The sequence below is a fragment of the Falco punctatus genome (genome assembly GCF_963210335.1).
Source record: "Falco punctatus genome assembly, chromosome: 4".
In the NCBI taxonomy this organism is placed as follows: domain Eukaryota; kingdom Metazoa; phylum Chordata; class Aves; order Falconiformes; family Falconidae; genus Falco; species Falco punctatus.
The window spans coordinates 34,947,039-34,967,161 of NC_137583.1; the positions used below are offsets into that span (position 1 = coordinate 34,947,039).

The following is a 20,123-nucleotide window of genomic DNA, read 5'->3' on the forward strand; positions in this document are numbered from 1 at the left end:
CAGAGGAACAAGATAATGGGAGAAAACTATTGCCTTAGCAGCTCAGCTTGCTGGAATACTTGAGAGATTAGAGTTCTGCTCCAGCAACAGTGCTGCCATCTGGGCTGGGAAGTCGCACCCGTGTATTTCAGAGCATCAGCTTTCTGCATTTTGATGCTCCAGGCACTGATCAGTCATCATACAGGATGCAGTATGCTCAGTGCAGCGCTGTCAGTGTTGTATGACTCTCAAGATATTTTATTAGTAATACAATGAACTTTGCTGTACTTTCAATTATTGCTTTCCATTCAACCACTGTTTCCAATGGAAAAGAAAAGAACTAACATAGTGACAAAAGAGTGAGTGTCTTCTTTAAATGTCACACTTCTGAATAAACCTCTTCCTAGCGAGAGTACATAAATCCTTGGGTACAAAGGAGATCCACTGAGAGAAAGAGAATATACTCCATCCCCTGCTTCCTGAGCCACTCCACAACCTATTTTCTATAAATTCAAGGCTTCAGATGGCATTCATAAAATAAATAAATAAGCCCATTGCTGACAAGTAGCAGCACATGCTTAAATGAAAATCCTAAAGAGACCATATAAGAGAATTCCACCAAGGATTACTGAACAAATGTGATTAAAACTACCTACAGTTCTGGACTGCAGCCAAAACGCTGCCAGCAGTATTTGATATGTAAATGCTTAAAACATTTGCTATGTGCACAGCCGTTGATGCAAAGCCTCTATAGAGAGTTTCTTCATCTAATTAGATATTGGTTTAGCAAACTTTGGAGTTTATAAAAACCCTCAACATCTCATTATTCTTTTAAAATAGAATATTCATTTGTTTGGACTGTTTTCCAGCTATATCCCATGAAACCCTGAAACGCCTTTGGCTAATGAAAAAATCTAGCCCTGTATCAGCTAATAAACCCTACAGATTTTTCGAATACAAAATACTCACCACATGCACTCATTAAAACTTTTAATGTGTTGCATTTGACTTTCTGTAGCTATTTGCTAGGCATAAAGTAATCTACTCTATTTCCAATTATTTTATAGTTCAGTTTCAACACAAGCATTTAAATTACCCAGGACCTTATCCAACACAGCACAGTATAGCGCAGTCACTGTGTCTCCCATTGGTAAAGCACTTAACAGTATGTGCTTAGCTGTAGCACACTTGTAACTCTTCTGAAATGATGCAGCTTTCACATTATATTCTCGTGAATTACTTTATGGGTAAGGGTCTACATGTCCATGTGTTAGGAAGCATCACGAGCGATATAAGAGCTGAGAGCCGTCCTTTAATTCATCTCCGGTCTCTTAGGCACACAAGCGCACTTACTAAGGAGCCCTTTCCAGGGAGGTCAATCCAGTTGTACTTCAGTTTGTCCATCTCCACCACAAATACATCACACAACTCATTGATGGTTTGAGATTTAACTCACATTTATAAAACATTTGAAAAAAAATCCCCTCAGTCCCAGGAGTACCTCTGAACTGATCTTAGGAACTCACCTGCCTGTGACAATGACATTTTCTGAGCATCCCTACTGCTGTGATAAAAAGTAAAGAAATAAGAAAAACGCTATCCTATAATACCATGTCATATGCAGGTCTTTTGCCCAATTTTAAAGCAACCTAGATATTTTACAGTAAAATTAGAAATGCATTATTTGAAGCAGTTTTCCTTTCACAAATCTAGTTTTATGCAATTGCTAAGCCTAGATTATACATCTGCTTATCAACAATGAATGCACTGAAAAAACACTTGAACAACAAAAGCTTCCAAAGCTCCTTCCAAATATGCAACTGCACAGAACCTGGTACACATGAAAATAATCAAAGAAAATCAGCTACATGCAGGATGAATCAGTCCCTAAATAACCCGGGTTTAATGCATTCAACTCAGAGGCATTTTTCGAGAAACGAAGGAAATGTTTCATCCTGATTTGTTAAACAATTTTCTGTTTATTTCTCTATTTAAGTTTATGAATGATCAGCACATCACCACTAGTATCGGTTCTTTTTTTTATCTTGCTATCCCAGAGCCTGAGTGCCTGACAGATAACCTTTGCTAAAAAGGCCTGTAATTGCCTATTTCCAACAAATATTTTTAAGTGAAGGCAGAGATGTGTGTCTAACTTAGATAAGGACTAGAAAACTTGTTAAAGATACATATTGTAGTAAAGCAAAATTCCTTTCCTGCTACATTCACAAGAGATGTCAATTTAGCTGAACTGCATGTATGGAAGAAAGCTCATTTTTATCTGTGCTGGCAAAAACTGTTTATCAAGCCTTGCTGGCATTCCTGTTATTCACACTTGGAAATTAAAGCAAAGCAGACTGGTGAAGAGGAAATACAGCAATATGGGGTTTAGGCACTTCAAACTAAACCCCGATCCAAAACGCCTAGCATTTTTAGATAATAACCCAAAGTTTTGATGCTTACTCAGCATTATCTCAGCTCCAAACACGAGCTGGTTCTCCTGAACTAAGACACCAACCTTGAGTAAGCAGATTTCCTTTTGGCATTGGTGCATTTCATGTTCACAAGCAGAAGTTTCTGTTCATGGGCATAAAAAGGGAAGAAGTTGTGAAAGTTATTTAAGAGAGAGAGCTGCCACGTTTGCCTGCTCCCCACTTCAGTGTCTGTCTGCCTGGAGTACGAACAATTTGGCTAGCCATATTTTAGTCTGTTTATCTTGGCTCTGGCACATTTATAATTTTTTTTCAAGCCTTTTTTGGCTTTTGGTCCCAACCAACACAAATGTGCAAATTGAGAAAAAAATAGCCCAACGTACAACCTTCTATTTTAATTTTTGTTCTCTGGTAAAGTCATTAATAAAGTTAAATATTATCACCCTGCTGTGGTGAACAGACATGGATGGGATAAGCTGTATAGGTGTTTTGGGTCTCTTTTGCCTTTGCAGACAGGATGCAAGATCCTCCAGCAGCAGAGTGAAAGGTGTCTGGCTGGCCGAAGGGGATGTCCCTGGAGGGGCAAGCTGCTGCTCCGGGCCCCTCGACACCAGCGCCACAGCTCAGCTGAACCCGCGCTCCCCTGAGCAGCATAATCAATTACTTGTTCTCGTCCACAGTTGCTCTGCATTCCACACGGCAGACTCTCAGAAGACAAGGCAACAACAGTCATCGCTCTGGTTCAAAACAAATTCTTCCCAAATCAAGGATACAAAGGGAGGAGAAGCATCAGTGCGAGCAGGGGCAGGTGAGCAAAGAATGTGATGGGAAACTCGTCACACGCAGCCAGATGGGTTCAGACAAAGTACAGCAAGGCCGGCGTTCCTAGTCACTTCAGCTGACCTTCCGCTAACAGCTGCCATTAACACTTTAGTCAGCAACTTTCCAAGGCAACTGAGGTTAGGATAAATGGAAAAAATTGTGATTTTTATGATAAAACTGTACCAGTTAGTGAGTGACATCAATGAGTCCAAGTCTGAACGTTTTTAACCTTTTTCTATTAAGACTATATGAAGTGATTGAATGCAGAGTGTGAAGCTAATGAACACGTGCTATCTGCTGGAAATTCGGCACGGAAAGGCTATTGCAATATTATACTGCCAAAGGTCTATCATATTTTACATTTCCATCTCTAAGGAAGTTGAGTGTTGACGTAAATGATCATTTTGATAGACAGTGAGCAGGAAGCAGCAGCGTACCTGAATAGGTTAGCTACACAGCTTTAAGCCACATTGCTATTTACATTGAGATGCAGGTTTAAAAAGGATTCATGCCCAGAATGTCTAAATTTAATGATGTTATTTACTTAATTTTAACCCTACAAGGAAAAAAAAAATGTCTTGGGTGTTATTTTTTTCTCTTTTCAGCATGTTCCTGTTTAATAACTGCTATAATATTAAGGGTTTTCTCCCACTATAAAAAAAACAAACAAACTTGTAGAATGACAGAAGCATTGGCAAATGCACTATCTGCCTATTCTTCTACCAGGTGCATACTGGAAGAAAGCAGTATACAAATTAACTATTATTTTGTTCCTTAAAATACTAATATTCTTAGTACCCTCAACAGTGAGTCAAATTCCCTCTTGCAATTCCTTTAAGCAATGAAAAAAATACTTTCTTCCTGTCCTCTTCCCACATGATAAAGCCCTATGCAAAAGAATGCATTTAATTCTGTTTTCATATCTGTAATGCTCCAAAATCAGTGCAGTGCACTCAGTTTATGCTAGCGTAAGCCAGACCATAAGCCTGGCTCTGTGTTCTTGGAATGGGCTACAGAAAATTTTAACAGAAGTTTTGTGGTGTTTCCCAGTTTAGAGGCTAGACCGATTAGGCTGCGAAGATATGTTGTTAGCATGTGTGGAGAGCATGTTAATAAATGAAAATTAGTACTGTCTTCCTATCACTCTGGGAACTGCTCTGTTTTTCCTTGCTTAGGTGTTTCATAATAGGTAATTCTCCATAGGAAAAGTTCCTGAGCAATCATTTTTTTTTCCGTAAGGCCCATTCACTGATGTGTCAGAATGGCACAAAACGTTAATTGCTGCCAGTCATTACTACATGACTTGTAGAAGCTGCTGAGATGTATTTGCCCAGATAACTTACTGTTCACAAAGTTGCCTCTACCTGTTACTAAAATAACAAGCTATTCCATTATTAAGCAACTACAATGCAGAGATCAATACAGAAAACTACCACTTTTAACAAGCTAACACAAGAACTCGTGATGGACCAAAACCCAAGCCACCCCCCTGTTGATGCTAGGGTACTATTTGTAAGGATGCAGCACTACAAAGAATTAAGAGACATATGCTATCCTATCTCACAAAAATAAATGAGCCCACTTAATATTTGCTGAAAAGTTTCTAAATTGCAAAAAAAAAAAAAGTAAAAAAAAGTAGTGAAGTACTTGCCTAGCCAGTGCATAATACCAAAGGATATTTAAATATTAACCTAAACATGATTGATTTTCAGATTTATCAAAGCACTGGGCTTTTATTTAGTACAGAACGATGCTCCCTGCGTTGCGTTTTTTCAGTGTTTCTCTGCCATTGCATATTCATGTAGAACCTCATCTGCCTATACGATACATCCCATTTTGATGAAAACAATAATCACTGATTAAATAAGCAAGTGGAGTGAGTTGCAGAAATGACCAAGTCATTACTCAAATTAGGGAGAATTTGGTTAAAAGAAAAAAAATCTAGATATTGGGCTGAACGGGATCTTTTTGTTTGTTTATACTGTGTATATTTTACATGGCATATTTGATATACAGCATTGTTTTTCATCACCTCTAAAATTAAATTACCAAGATTTTTGTGCAAAAGAGAAGAAATTAGAATTAAATATGAACATAGATTTAAAGCAACCATTCAAGTAACATAATTCATACATTCTCTGCATCTAGCCGAAATTTCATTTGTACAAATCAATAAGAAAAATTATTTGCTCATTAGGTTGAGTAATTATAATAAAAAGTGCTCACTTTCTTGGAAGAAAGTGGGAAGAGACCTTGAGAATGTTTTATGTGAAGTAAACTCAGTCACAAGCAGCATTACCACCACTGCCTCCTCCGCCCTGCTCATCGTCGCAGAGCTTTGCCTGCGGATCGCTGAGTCTGTCAGCCTGGGGGGCGACCTCTGGCATCTGCAAAGGGACACAGCTGCGTGCATGGCACTCCTCTCCCCCACATCTCGCCTTGGGGCTAGGATCCTCATCACCACATGCAGAAGGATTAGGGGAGGGTGACATGGACAGGTATCGGGCTAGGTCAGGCTGCGTACCAAGGACGGATCTACCCAGCCGATCCACCTTGGATTTAAAGTCCATCGTTGTGGGCTGCGTGCTCCTCCATCACCTGTGACAGTCCGGCAACTTAGGGGTCATGAAAAACTTTTGCTTTTCTGGATACAGTTGTTAAGATCTAGCTTAAATGTTAAATTTCAGTCATTTCTCAGTTTCCGAAACGTAACTTGCTTTCGCTGTGACTGCGAGCTCCCCACGGGCCGTGACTCAGCCCACCACCCCGCCCTCACCCATCCGTCACACCGGGAAATGAGAGCCATTCAATCACATCTTCCCCACATCACTTTCAAAATCAGCGCGTCCCTGGCAGAACACCACGGAGGGGGTCACTGCAGGACTCCAGTGGAAACGTTTCCCACCGCACACTCAGCTCACCACAGCCCCTCGTGGCAGGGCCACCCCCCGGGGCTGTGCAGGGCACAGCATGGCAGGCATGCTCCCCAACGCAAAGGTCCAGCATATTCTGCAAAACTCACCAGGCACATCCCCTGCTGCCACGGAACACAGTGGGCACCCAGCGCCGCGTGTCCACAAACAGAAAGCGCTCGTGCTAAGCGTGCAAGCAGCAGGAAAGCTGAGCGCACCATCCCAGCACTGGGAAAGAGAGCAGGAAAGTCCCCCCTGAGAGGCCACAACACATAGCTTGGTCAGTATTGGTCTTGGGTCCTGCCATCTCCCTGTTTAATTTGCAGCATCAACCTAGACAAAAAGTGGCCAACATAGTCTCACCTTGCTCTGAGAGCAAACAGTCCTTCTGATGCAGCGGGAAATATTTATCTGGGTAAAGAAACTTTTTTTTTCCCATCCCACACTTTCCACGGAAGAGACAAGAGGGAATATTCACTCATCCAACAATGAGCTTCAATCCTAACTGGAGTTACCCCAGGAAATGAGTGGTGGGATCCCAGTAGCGGAGGGGCCACGCCGTGCTCTGCAGCAGGGATGCAGCCGGGAGCCCCGCCTCCTCCTCCCAGCAAGACCCCGCTGCTGAGGCCCTTTCACAAACCTCATTTAGAAGTAAAATGAATTAAGAGTAAACCAGGCCCTTCCTGAAGCTCCTTGCGGGCCTGCCACTCCCTTTGATCCCTGAGCTGCTGAACCGACCTGTCAGAGCGCATCAGTTCAAAGGACCATAAGGCAAAATGGGGGAAATGGGGTCAGGCTAATGGGATTTAATATTAATTCTGCACCAAGCCTGAAAAGATAGAAGAACAGGGCCTGGGGGGTGAAAGGGATAACAAACTGAGAGTTGATGGAAGGAAACTTAATTGGTTTTAACAACAGAAGGTCACATTTTGTTACCTTTATTTGGGTTGTCTAATAATCTTATTTTGACAATTCGTGCCAGCTGATGACCTGCCCTACTCTTCATTGGGTCTGCTTTGGAGTAAGTCAGTGAAGAATGCAGTGCTGGGATGAGGGGCACAAACATGTGGTAGAGGAGGTCTGACCAAGAAAACTACAACGGGAACGTAAAGATCCATCAACTGGTATAACTGGGGCTGATGAGAAGACAACTGGAAGGGTGGGAGGCTTGTGTTCCTACTTGCTGCTGTGCTCAACAGAGCTGCAGCCAATACAGTCTTATTTAATCATGAAGAGAACCAGTGGTTCACTTCAACTCAAGAAAAGACTATAAAGCAAGCATGTGAATTTCAGTTAGGCAGTTGACTGGCATGGTGCATCCCATCTTCTAAACACAATGATCTAAGCCAGAGCTAAATCATCCTCCAAGGCTGCCCCAATTATTTAAACAAATAACCAATTTGGATTTTAGACCTTTTAGTCTTCAGCTGCCCCAAGATGCATTATTGCACAATTACTTGCTAGAAATTACTTTGGGGCAGCAAACTTTTAAACGGAAATCGACTCTGTATTTGTAAAAAGGCTTGGCCCCAATCCAGTTCCTAATGTAGCAAAGAGTGCAATTATCCTGATGAAAGGTTAGGGATGCTTGTGCCTACAGCTGGTTCATGAAGTAATGCTGAATGATGGATATAATTAAACAGCATGCAGCAGAGCGGAATGTGTGCTACGATGAACCACTTAGAGGCTAATCCCCTCTGATCAGCCTGGAACTACAGAAGGACGGTCACAAACAGATCCAACAGTACTCAGCACCACTATTTATAGAGGGAGATTCAAAGGTATCATATAAATGCATTGCAACTAGTAGTGCCATGCAGGATGAGCAGAAATGAAGTATGCAACTGGAATAAGGTACAACTATAAAAGTCAACTAGCCAGTAATTCTACCTGGGATGGCACAGCAAAATGTTGTCTTGAACTTCTGTACCACCAGGTCAAAGTTTCCACAATATCTCCAGATCTAAAGTTTTGATTAGTCGGCACTAGTCGGGACCATTAAAAATAATAATAATAATAAAAAAAACCCAACTAAAAACCACCACCACCACCACCCTCCACCTTGGGAGAAAGAGCCATGTTCTGCAGCACATCCCAAAGGACAAAGCGTGCACGGAGGTCCCTTACTCTCCTCGGAACATGCACGTAGGTATTGCTTTTGGTCTACAGAGGCATGAGAGCTGAGCCAGGCCTCCTCTGCAGAACCTACAGACTGATGAAGGGGGGTTTGTTCCCTGCAGAAGAGAACAAAAGCAAAAGAGCCTCTCAAAAAACTCCCGTGTAAAGGAGCACACTGGAAGACCTCAGCCTTGTGCTTCCCACCTCTGTCCTGCATCCGCTCTCGTCCATCCCACAGCTCCCAGAGCCTGTGGACTGGAGCATCAGCACATGGCACAGTCTGAGGGACTTCACTGGGTGATGACAGCAGGCAGAGCAACACCGGATAGTATCTCCTAGCAGTGCTCCCCACAAATCCTAGGGAGTAAGGCAGCTGGTGGTCAGGTGGCTCTTACCTTGCACCGCGATTCTGGTGAAAAAGATCAGAGTAAAGGGAAGACACAACTGGGCCTGTACACTTGTGCCACCCTTGCTCTGTAACCATAGTGGGTTACTACTGCATTTTATTTATACAGAAGCGCTTTTTAAAAAATATCTGTTGCTTCAAAGCAGCTTTAATTCTGTTGCAAAGTATTTCATTCAAACCAGCCCTTCAGCTCATTCACATGCAGTAATCCTGAATAAAAAAATGTCCAAGTGCATAATTTAATATCAAGACAAGAATTTACATACAGATTAGTTGAAAAATCTTTAATATCAAGTACCGCTCAACTCTTAGATTTTTAACCCTATTTTGGAGGAAAAGAGTTAATCTATTCCTCTTTTTCTATATCAATATCACCACTAAAAGACTGAATCAGAACATTTTTGCTCACCTTTTAATGGCCTTTATGTTTGCAACTATTTAAGAGTGACTTGGGAAAGGTGTGATAACACATGTTGTTGTTTCATCTTCACTTTGAACTGCCACCAGATACTATTTTGCAGCTGTTTTATTGTAAGTGGCATCCTGATATCTAAGCAAAAAAGTGTCTTAATGGCAATTTCAACAGATTTTTAATTTCCTGAGAGAATTCAGTGAGGCCATGATGGGAGAGCATGTTTAAAATGTAATACTATAATAGGAACGTTTCCCTCTTTCAAACAGTTTTAGCTTTTGGAATTCGATAATGATTTTTCTGAACTTTCTAAGGACAACCCCCCCCCCCCAAAAAAAAAAAAAAACAAAAACAAACCAAAAACAACACCAAGCCCAGCTGAAGAAAGATTAAAGAGTTTCTGCTCATAAAATCCAGGTAAACACCACAACGACCTGTTTCTCTTCAGCTTCTGTTACCCACCTCATAATTAAATCCAAAGTAAAAGCCACTTGAAGCAAAGCTGCAAGTCACACCTGGGATTTCCCTAACAACCCACATCCCTCTACACCCTCAAACCCCACTGCAGCTTCTTGCCCAGGAATGCAATAAGCAGCCGAGTAGCATGGGAAGCGCTTGCCACTATGGGACAGCTAGTGGGGAATTGTGCTACCCATGGATTTAAAGTACAAGAGCCATTCTGCACAAAGGAACTTTTTCTAGACTTGGTTACCTCTGGCTATTTGTCCACAAAGACAAGTTGTAAGTGAAAAACAGGTTTCATAAATAGCCCTGGAGCTATGAAGGAGAAATGGACCGCTGGCAAGATGCCCCATACTGCACAATGCCTTCCTCAGCCTCAACACATCAGCTACCACTACAAAAATACTATTCTAGATATTATTCTAGCATCCTGAAGACAAAAGACGTAACTGCGTTGCCTAGGAACCAATGGTGCACATTAGCACAACATTTGTGCTGTTATTGTTTATAGATCAAGCTGAACGGTATCCAGTGAAGAGTTGCATTTAACTCTCTTTTAGGAGGACTTTCTTCTCAGTCATAAATAAGTAAAAACACAAATTGCATCCAGAAAGCAAATGGCAAACAGATGAAAACCCTTTGGCTCTTTGCTAGAGAACCTCCCTGTGAGCAGCCCCAGAGCCAAGACAGAAGAGAAGAGGATATCAGCCAGGCAGCCCAGCAAGGCTCAGATGCTGCAATGCCCATCAAAATGTAAAGCCTGGCATCTGGGGCTTTCATCTGAGTGGTCTCAGATGCTGGCTTAGATGCTGCAGTTCACATAGGAAGAGATGAAGGGCTGAATGTTTAGCACTTTAATCAACAAAATAATGTGCTGCCAAGTACAAGGGTACTTTGAGTAATACTGCTATTCTAAAAATGTTCTTTATTGATGCATCTTTAATCTGCATGCACTATAGAGATGCCTGGATAGCCAAACCAGTCTCCAATTTAGGGTACCTTTATTTCTGTTGCCAGACTGAGGCCGCAATGAAGAACATTTCAGAAGCACTAAATATCCAAAAAAAGTTACTGAGAGCTGCAGATGTCACAATTCTCCAAAAGTAAAAACCACTTTATAACCCTAAACCCAGGAGGAGAGGTGGACAGAGAGAAACCTCAGCTGCTGTGGCTGCACAGAGAAAGGGTGGGTCTCCCATCACTGACATTTGCCAGGTTGAAGAAAATATTATGTTAACACCAGATGTAAATAAAATTTTTAAGCCACAATAATTTCAACATTTCACCCCACCCGTCTGTGACCATGCACAAAACCACTGCTTCGCCAGCCACTGATAATGTAATGGTAAAACAGAGAAGTGGGATAGCAAACCAAAACGATAACCTTCAAAATTTATATAAATCTCAGGCAAATGTGCTGGCAAAGTGAAGAAACAGGAAGAGAAAAGGTTAGAGGGATTTAAGAAAGAAGCACATCTAAAATTCTCAGAGAATGCAGATTCAAGAAAAACACCGATAAAGTTCCTTGGACAGGAAAAAAAGATTCCCTGTGAAGCATTAAGAGCAGATTGATGTCTGGCTTGCCAGATAAAGATATTCTGAGCAAACAAAACCTCACACAATGTCAGCGACAATACTGAGATAAACACCTCAGGCACTGGGATCTTAACAGATGTACTGGAAAAGCTACCTGCACCGTACTCCCATCTAGATGTACAGATATGACTTACCAGTGCTTCAGCTCAGGATAATGTTTGAAAGGGCACTTTAAAGAACGCTGTATTATTTACCTAGTGCCTAGTACGTTATTCTCGTGGCAAGGCCTGCATTTCAGAGCAGCATTGCAACCGGTGGCTTTGTATGGGGTGTAAGGTCAAATTCAGCCCTGGAAAGTCAGTATCCTTTATACAGGATTTCACGTCCAGCACCAGCTTACCTATTGCCAGGAAGGAACTTGGTGATCCTATGCCACTACACAGCTTCCATCAGCCTTGCTGGCTTTGGAGTTTCTAAGTTCATAACCATTAAAAGGGCACAACTGGGTCTCAAACATTCCTCACAAAGCTAGAGTGCTGTATGGGAAAGCCAAGTGCTTTGTTTCAGTTCTAAGAAGAGATTTTCCAGCATTTCCAATATTGCATTTCAAGCCTGCACATTGCAAAAGCTGGGAATTTCTGCAAAAGCAGATGAACAGCACAAGTCTGGTTTACTCACTCCATGCCAACTGTATTCTCCCACTATTTTTCTCCCAGTCACCTGTTTCAAAGGTTCTGTCATTTGGTCAGTTGCAGAGGTGAAATCTGGGCAGGTCACGGTAAATTTGACAGAGCAAGAACCATCCCTGATACAGTTTATATAGAGTGGTAGTCACCCGTGTTTTGCAGGGGATGAATCTGGACCAGTGGCTGAAACAAGGAAATTGTTGTTCTCCCAGGTAGTTCTGGCACCTTGAAAAAGTGCTGAAGCATTTTTCTCAAAGATTGAACTTCTTTCTAAAACCTGTTGGTTATAATTATTTCCACCCAACACCAGAATGAAAGCCTGAAGTCCTACTCCCTCCACTTCCACCTTTTCACTCTTGGCAAACACTTTGCTGCCCAGGGACCTCGCTCAGAAGTCATCGCTTTGATTTCATATTAAACAATACTTCGTCTGGCTGCTTGCAGAAAAGAATAATTTTAAATAATTAATTTTCCTTACAGCCATTTTGTCTTCAGTTTTCTTTCCTGAAATCCAAAGGCAATAGCCCCGCTTTAGCCCCAGTGCAGGACCTGGTCATGTAAGCTATTAGAGATGAAAGCTGTGAAGACAGCAGATGAGTGAAAGGACAGCTTTATCGCTACTAGGCAGTCTACCACATTTGGATTTGGCAGGAGTTCAAATAAAACTGTTGATTTTGGGCGGTTATCTTTGCTAACAACTCTCCTAAAGAGTCAGGAGTGCAGATCTGCTGGAGGAAATGCAGGACAGAGAGTCTGGCTGCCCATCTGCTGCTGGCTGATCAGGCTGGAAACATCAACCTGAGAAAAAGGGTTTACCTGCTTCAAAGGGCATCCTTCAAGTTTCTAAAAGAGCATTTAAATATTTAGATGAATATTAACAATGTTACCTTGACCATCAGAGGACAACACAATGGAAGAACAGCAAGTCAGTCAATAGTTCTGTGCTAATTTTTCTTGAGTGTGATTCTGACTGACAAAGACGATATCCATAAATTACACCAAGTTGGCACCTGTTTAAAGAACTAGTCCCAGCCAGATCATCCCATTTACTCCTTGGAGTCTGTAGCCACCCTTCCGCAGGTGCTTTTTGTATGATGACACAAATTTCATTCAAGTTCCAGACCAAAACTTCTATTAAATTCATCTCATTTGACTGAATCTTCACAGCAGAGGCTTTTACGGAAAATAAGGCTGTGCAACCTTTTTTCTAAAATAGTGCCAAAGAGCAAAACACAAGCGTTTCACTGGGTTTCTTTCAAGTCCCTTTGTTATACCTGATTGCACATAATTGAAAATGTAGTCAGATCTGCATACCTGGCTCCATCAATAAGCCACTCTATTTTCTTACTTTTCTGAAGCACTCCCCAAGCTTCTGGTAATAATTTTGCCTGACCTTTATAAAAGACCAAGCATTAGCTGGCAATTAATTTGGTGATCCCTTTGGTGATTGAGGCTCAGTGATTTACTGTAAATTCTAAATAGTTCAAATGTTTCATTATGTTTATTCTTTATACAAGCTTTGTGGCCAGGTAAGCACTGACATGACATTCACTGTTAAACGATCTCATTAAACTTCTTAAATTAAGTGGTGCAACACTTCACCTGCCACATTATCCAAGGACTCCTGCAATGCACATTAAACATTCAGCATCAATAGATGCTCTACCATAGTTCACCTTGTTGGGAGTGAAATTTCAGTCCCTGAACATAAGGTTGACTACCTGATGCTGTTTGTCTGAGACAATAAATAATGCAAATAGATGCCCATGTAAAGTAAGAGGTTAAAGACACAATAGCTTTCCCACTGAGTTTTGAAAGTGGCTCTCAAAAGAAAAGACTTTAAATCATTAAAAAATGCCATTAAAATTAAAAAAAGTTAAGGGAAAGCAAGGAAGGTACGGGTTTCTTTCGCTTCTTTATAAATGCAATGACTGTGAGAGATGATTTCTTGAGAACCTTGAAGGCATGTGCCCTTTTTTAATTCACAATCCCAGAGCAAAAGGAGGGGAGTCACACAACTTCCCACCTCAGAGCTGCTTGTAGAGGTTTGTCTTTAGCCATTTCATCTCTCGTTTTCCTGCTGAGAATGTTTAACAGAGCTGAATGGAGTCAAGGTTGGATAACGCACCACATCATTTCACTTAGGGCAATAAATAGCATATTGCCTCATGACTAAAGAGAAACACAGCATTTTTGTTGGAGGTGCCTTTATGTCCAGACTCTGTTTGCCAGCAATTTCTACTGCAGTAACAACTAGACGCACATGGATTAGGACCTCCTTTGGGCTAGACGCTGGACCTACAGACTCCACAAACAAAACGTTAAGGCATGAGGAAGAATAATAAGGGTATCTGAATTTTCCTGACTTGCATATGTTTTATTTTACAAGTTAAAATGTTTCCCTCCCAAAATGAAGGGTTCTAATATTTTTTTCCCCCTGCCTTTATACAGTATGATCCTTGACATCTGCTCCTGGACGTCTCTGCTGAAGGATGAAGGGCTCCTAGCAATTGTAGTGTAGCCTGTGAACATACCAGACTGCTCCCTGGACAGATTTAGGCTTCATCATACAGTATTAACACCATATACTGAATGTGTTTTTCTGACTTAGGAGGCTGGATTAGCTTTTATTATCGGAAGAGAAGTAGTAAAGGTTTCAGTGTTACAGATGGAATGGCAGATGGGAAGCGAAAGCTTAATGTGAAGCAGCTCTGGATAAAAACTATTAATCCACAAAATTCATATGTTTTTATGCAGGGAAACCTAGGAAAAAACATGGCAATATGACTAACCAGTGAGAGAAGCGTAAACTGTCCCAGCCCATTATCTGATAAATCATGGCATGAGGTCTGAATGAAAGAAAAAAACCCCTTCAAACACCCTATTTACTCTTTCCTGGAAAAAATCAGTTCTTTATGGGGTATGCAGAGAGGTAATGCCTTCCTAAAGATTAAAAAGAATATTAATTTATAACATCTCCACTATGAAAATGAAATGGACTCATGTATATATTTGATGAGATAACATTTTCCAGGGTTTACAGCTGTAATATTCCATATGCAAAAAATTTTTACAGTACCTATAAGTCACTGTCATTAAAGTTGTAGCACTGAAAAAGGCTTTTTACTTTTTGTGGAAGTGCGTGGTGTGAAGAAGCACCACCTTTCCATCATTTCTGCTAACAACACTTTGGCGGGGAGGGAAGAGAGCACTTCGGATGCCTGCCTGGCTGGCAGAGCCCACCGTGCATTTCTGACAGCATCCGCAACGGAGAAGAACAACCTTCAACAATTCCTCCCGTGAAGAAACGAGTGCCTGGAATTTTCCCAGCTGAATGGCACTTGTTTAGAGTTTGAATGACTGCAAGATACCACGGCACTATTACAAAGAATCCATTAACACTGAACTGACTACAGTCTACTCGACAAATCCAGTGATTGTTTACGGCCATGTCTATAAGTGACTGATCCCATCTGGCCTTGTGATTTAACTTGTTCCACAGGGAACTAAGAGCAGTTGAGACTGCCACACTCACGGTCTCAGCATTACATGATGTTTAGGGTGGACGTAATGCCACAGAAGGATAACTGGATACATCTGCTGGAACCAGTTCATAAGTATACTAGGCCTTTAGCATTTATTCCTCCCACAATTTATCTTACTTGATTCCAAGTGTCATCACCTACCTCTTCCTTTATGGTCTTCCATTTAGTCTAGTTTTTATCATCAGTGCAGCATTCCTTACCGGGAAAGTGACAGGGAATAACAAACTAGCTTTTCCCAAAACTTAAGAGATACACAGAGAACTACATACTCTCCATTTCAAGCAACGGTAGCGTGTCAAAATTGTTAGGTCTTTTGCTGTTGGACAACAGAAGCGTTTAAATTGGGTCCAACATGAAATATCAAGATTTAACTCAAACCTCTATGTTCCAATATCAATGCAATCTCTGTGACTCTTGTGCTCTCCCCTTTTCTCCCCAGAGTGTGTTGCATTTCACTGACAGTGCTTAGAAATGGGAACCAGCAACAAAGCCTTTTGTCAGTTTTCACAAAATCCCTCCTAAGGCGTACGCTCACGATTCTTTTCATTTTTCACTTCAGTGGGGATTTCTGTCTGAGTGGCAGCTTCAGGAAGGGACCCATACTTTGAGAGAGATCTTGCAGAAACCTTATCAGTGAAAGGCAGTGAAAGGCAGTGAAACCATCTAATATATTTCTTTTCTATGAGTATTAAAAGCATGTTATGTCATCACTCATCAGAAAATCGCCAAAAAAATTTACTTCCCCTCTCATCAATTCATTTCAACATAGAGGGAAACAGAAGTCACAAGGAGAATTTCCTCTTTCCCTCTTCTTGATAATTCTCATAGCTTAAACCCAACAGTTTAAGGACGCTTGAGGGTTTTTTTGGAGTTGTCTTTTTTGGGGTGGTTTTTTTTTGGGGGTGGTTTTTTTTGTGTGTGTGTGTGTATTCTGCGTTTTTGTTTTGTTTTGTGGGTTTTCTTAGGGACTACCCACTTTTGCACAATATAGTAAAACTTATGGAATGCAGCTGTGGGGCCTGGGTGATGTAAATCCAGAAAGAATATAATTTCACTTAAAATCACGAGCCTTGTCATGTGGCGGTGTGTGAAGTTCTTTGCCTGACACCATCTGAATAAAGATATTCAGGCAACGACTGGTGCTGAAGACATAATTGACTCCTAGCAACTTATTCGTCATTTCTACTATCATTATCCTCTGCAGAAAAAGTACTAAAAAATGGAAGAGGAGATGAATCTATATTCGCACCTTCAATAGTTCCTGAGACATCAAATCAAACTGTTGATCAGAGCTCTGGGAGGGAAGAATCTCTCTATGCCTGGGGGTCATTTGTTGAACTCCAGTACTTCCTGCTACTTTACTCATCCTCTCTTGTGGGTGCCCTTTGCTGGAAATAGCAACTAAATAGAGCAGCCGCTGCTCCCACAGTAGAAGTGAAGAACCAGTGCTGCTAGCCTGCTCAGAGCTGCAGTCCCTCCCAGGTAAGCGGCAGACACACGAGATACAGCAAGGTGACTGTCTCCTTGGCTAAAGTTCGGCTGTCAGACACTAGCATCACCAAGAAGAGCATTCTGCTGTAAGACAGAAAAAACTGCCCCTCTGACCTCTGCTGCTTCCAGCACAGCACGGACATGTCATCCCTTGTATCCTTCAATACATATTTCCAATAGGAAAAAAACATTTACATTCTTAAAATACTCATTGTACCTGATTGGGTAGTCAGCAGCACTGAGGTTAATGAAGAAATCCCATGGCCAGTCATTCATCTCCATTAAGTCCCTCATGGTCCGCAGGTAGGTGGACAGAAGACTCGCTCCTCCCCAGATAGTTGCCATTCTCCAAGAAGTGACTCTCACATTTGGGTACCGGTCAGCAAACTGGAGCACTTGCCGGTGCAAGTAATTGGATCGCTTTATAGGAGAAAAAAGTAACATATTCAAGTTACTCTGTCCATACTTGTCCCTCCCTGTATTCACTAACCACCAACTCTACTTCTTGACTCGCTGAGCATTGCCATTGCTTTACCCTCACTTGGTGTGGCGCACAACCTTCTTTTGCTAAATGCTAATTTGGAAATGTAGAGACACCTCTGCTTAATCCTTTTTATTACAACGACTAACCAAAGTAACTACCTCTTACTTATCATTTGTCAACAGTAGATCCCGAAAGGCTTTCATAAAGGAGGTGACTGTTACTACCTCCCTTTTACAGTGTGAAGTAAAGTAACTTGCCCAGGGGACCTCAGGTCAGCTCTCCATCCAGTGGGCCACCACTGTCAGTCTGCATCAACTTACCAATTACTGTTAATGAAATGTACAACAAACAGACATGGATAGATACTCATAGGCATATAAGGAGAAATGAAGGCTGTTACATAGAGAAGATAACAAGAAACAAACAAACAAAAAAGACGCTCCAAACATATAAAAGATGGAGAAACAAAAAGTGACATGCACTCTATGCAGCAGAGGTAAAGAGAAGATGAAGATGACAAAGATGGGTAGACTGACAGATGGCAAGACAGGCAATTTATAACCAGTGATATATTACCTTGTCAACATGAATGTAATAAAAATGGTCTTTATGGTAAATAGCCTTAAACATGCGTTGGAGCTGCCGAGAAGCTCTGCCATGAACAACCAAGACAAATACGATCCTGACTGGGTTGGCTGGCATGTATTCTACGGAGTCCTCATCCCACTGTACATTGTTGTTGGCTTTTCCTGTTCAAAAACAAAACACAGGACATCTCTGAGTGTATCCACAGCGCAGGGGTGCAGAGAGTAGTACACATTTCACCGTGGCTCCTTCTTTAAAAGCACTTTCTAAGGAGAAGCGAGAACTCATGCGGGGCACCAGCCTGCATGCCCATCGAGATCGAACCCCTCTCCTCTGCCACCCTGCAGGGTCACCACCCCAGGAGCAGCAGCCATGCCAGTCCTCCCCTGGCAGCCCTACCTGGACAAGGCTGCATGAACACGGGTAAGCACCCAAACGTTTAACAGTCGGCCCTGCCCCATGCCAAAGACCCTTACCTCTCTGCAGCTCCTCAAGGAACATCTATCTGCAGTAGTATTGCTCATAAATTAATGCAACTTTATTGTCCCCAGCTGTATTCAGGCTACCCATCAGGACATTTCCAGCCCCATGAGATACCCTTAACTTTAAATGGGACCCAAACAACTTAAATGATTTCCTTAAAAAACCCTCCACCACTAATTCAAATCAGAGTCAGATGAACAGCATTAAAAGATTAGGAAAAAGCTTAAATTTAATTACTTCTATCATTTTCAGTTTATTTATTATGGCCATTTGCCTATGCTCTGTCCTACCTGTTTCTCCCACATAGCTGATGGGCTTCCCCATGCGTGTGCTTAGGGCTTTTGCACAGCAACAGGGACAGAAAGGGACTGGGAAAGAAAAAGGTGCCTGCAAGAACTGACAGGGAAATGAAGGGCAATTGTAATGGCTAAAACAACCCATTTTTCTTTTAAACTGCTTTGATTTGAAGCTGATTATGTTCCATCAATGGACTAAAAAAAATTTAGTGGTTTTCATTATATTTTTTGATACCTCTCTTCTGAAATTAGTGGTTTTCTGCAATGATACGTAGAAGGTGAGGGGACTTTAAAATAGTCATATTGTGGGTCTTTTATTTTAAACTAACTTGCTTTCAATACCCTCACTATCATTTATCTAGCAATTACTGAGAACAAAATCCTCTTGAATTTTCACCTGAAATGCCACCTCACTTCATTGGGTTTCTCTAATAAATTCCTGTAGTGACTTATTTTACTCTCTGCTATTTTCCTACTCTAACCTCTTTTCCACATGCTCACTCCTTCACTCTCTTCTAGGTTTAGGTTTTTATAGTCCCATTTTCCACCTGAATACTATTATGGCTTCTTTAATCTAATCCCATTCTTGGCTGCCTGGAATTTCACAAAGGTAAGAACGCTGTATTTTTTTCCATCTGGCAGAATATCTGCTACTTCTGCCCTATGCTGTTACTTCCTTGGGTTTAGCCCGTGGCTGATTAGCACCCTCTATTTTGCAGACTACTCTGTTGATAAAGAACCACCCTGGTTTGCAAATAAGACTAAACTGGCAGGAAACCTTCACTTGAGTACCTGCTTACTAAAAAATACAGTAGGGTTTCAGAGCTGTATGAACTATGTCAAGATCTGAATAGCTCTAGCTACTGCATTTCTATAAAACTTGTGCGTACCAAAGTCTTGCACATCATGTTAATACCTGCATATTAATGACTTGCCTCTCATGTAGGAGCACATCTTCTCAGTGTTAGGACTGAAGGTGCATCAGATGATTTCACTTAACATCATACCATTCAGCAGCACTACAAATCTAGATGGATTTTAAGGCAGCACTTGCATTTGATGGCTACTTTAGTGCCATCACTCTATTGCCATTTGCCACATGCACTAAAGTTCGCTCAGAGTGCTAATTCAAGTGGCCTCCAGCCCCAGTCACTCCAGTTACAAAAAACAGCTGCCAAGATCACATTTCTCTCCCTGGCCCCAAGCAGCCCCTGACCATATTTTCACCTCTGTTCACTCTTCTCCTCCTTGCCCACCAGGTGCAGAGGAGTCACAGGCAGCTCCCCCTACTCTGCCTTCACTAACATGTGCCACCGCCTGCCCTTCCAAGAAAAATGAGTCAGGCCAACACAAGAGAATTCCCATTTTCCTCCTCCCTCCTCCTGCACCGGTCCCTTGGTGCAGTCTCAGCGGGACTGCAGCTGTACGCTATCCCACCTAGAAAGCTCCTCAGAGTGTGGGCACTGCCTGTCGAGTG

At 41.8% G+C, this 20,123-nt stretch overlaps 1 protein-coding gene across 4 annotated transcripts in view; it reads right to left on the bottom strand.

The window, feature by feature from the left end:
- Positions 1–20,123, bottom strand: part of XYLT1 (xylosyltransferase 1) — a 202,894-nt gene that overhangs the window by 50,623 nt on the left and 132,148 nt on the right. For all 4 annotated transcript variants that reach the window (XM_080386664.1, XM_080386663.1, XM_080386665.1 and 1 more), the window contains 2 exons: positions 17,859–18,031; positions 17,016–17,218 (listed from right to left, as the gene is read on the bottom strand). In XM_080386664.1, the coding sequence (XP_080242790.1) occupies positions 17,016–17,218; positions 17,859–18,031 (376 nt within the window). The remainder of the gene's footprint in view (positions 1–17,015; positions 17,219–17,858; positions 18,032–20,123) is intronic.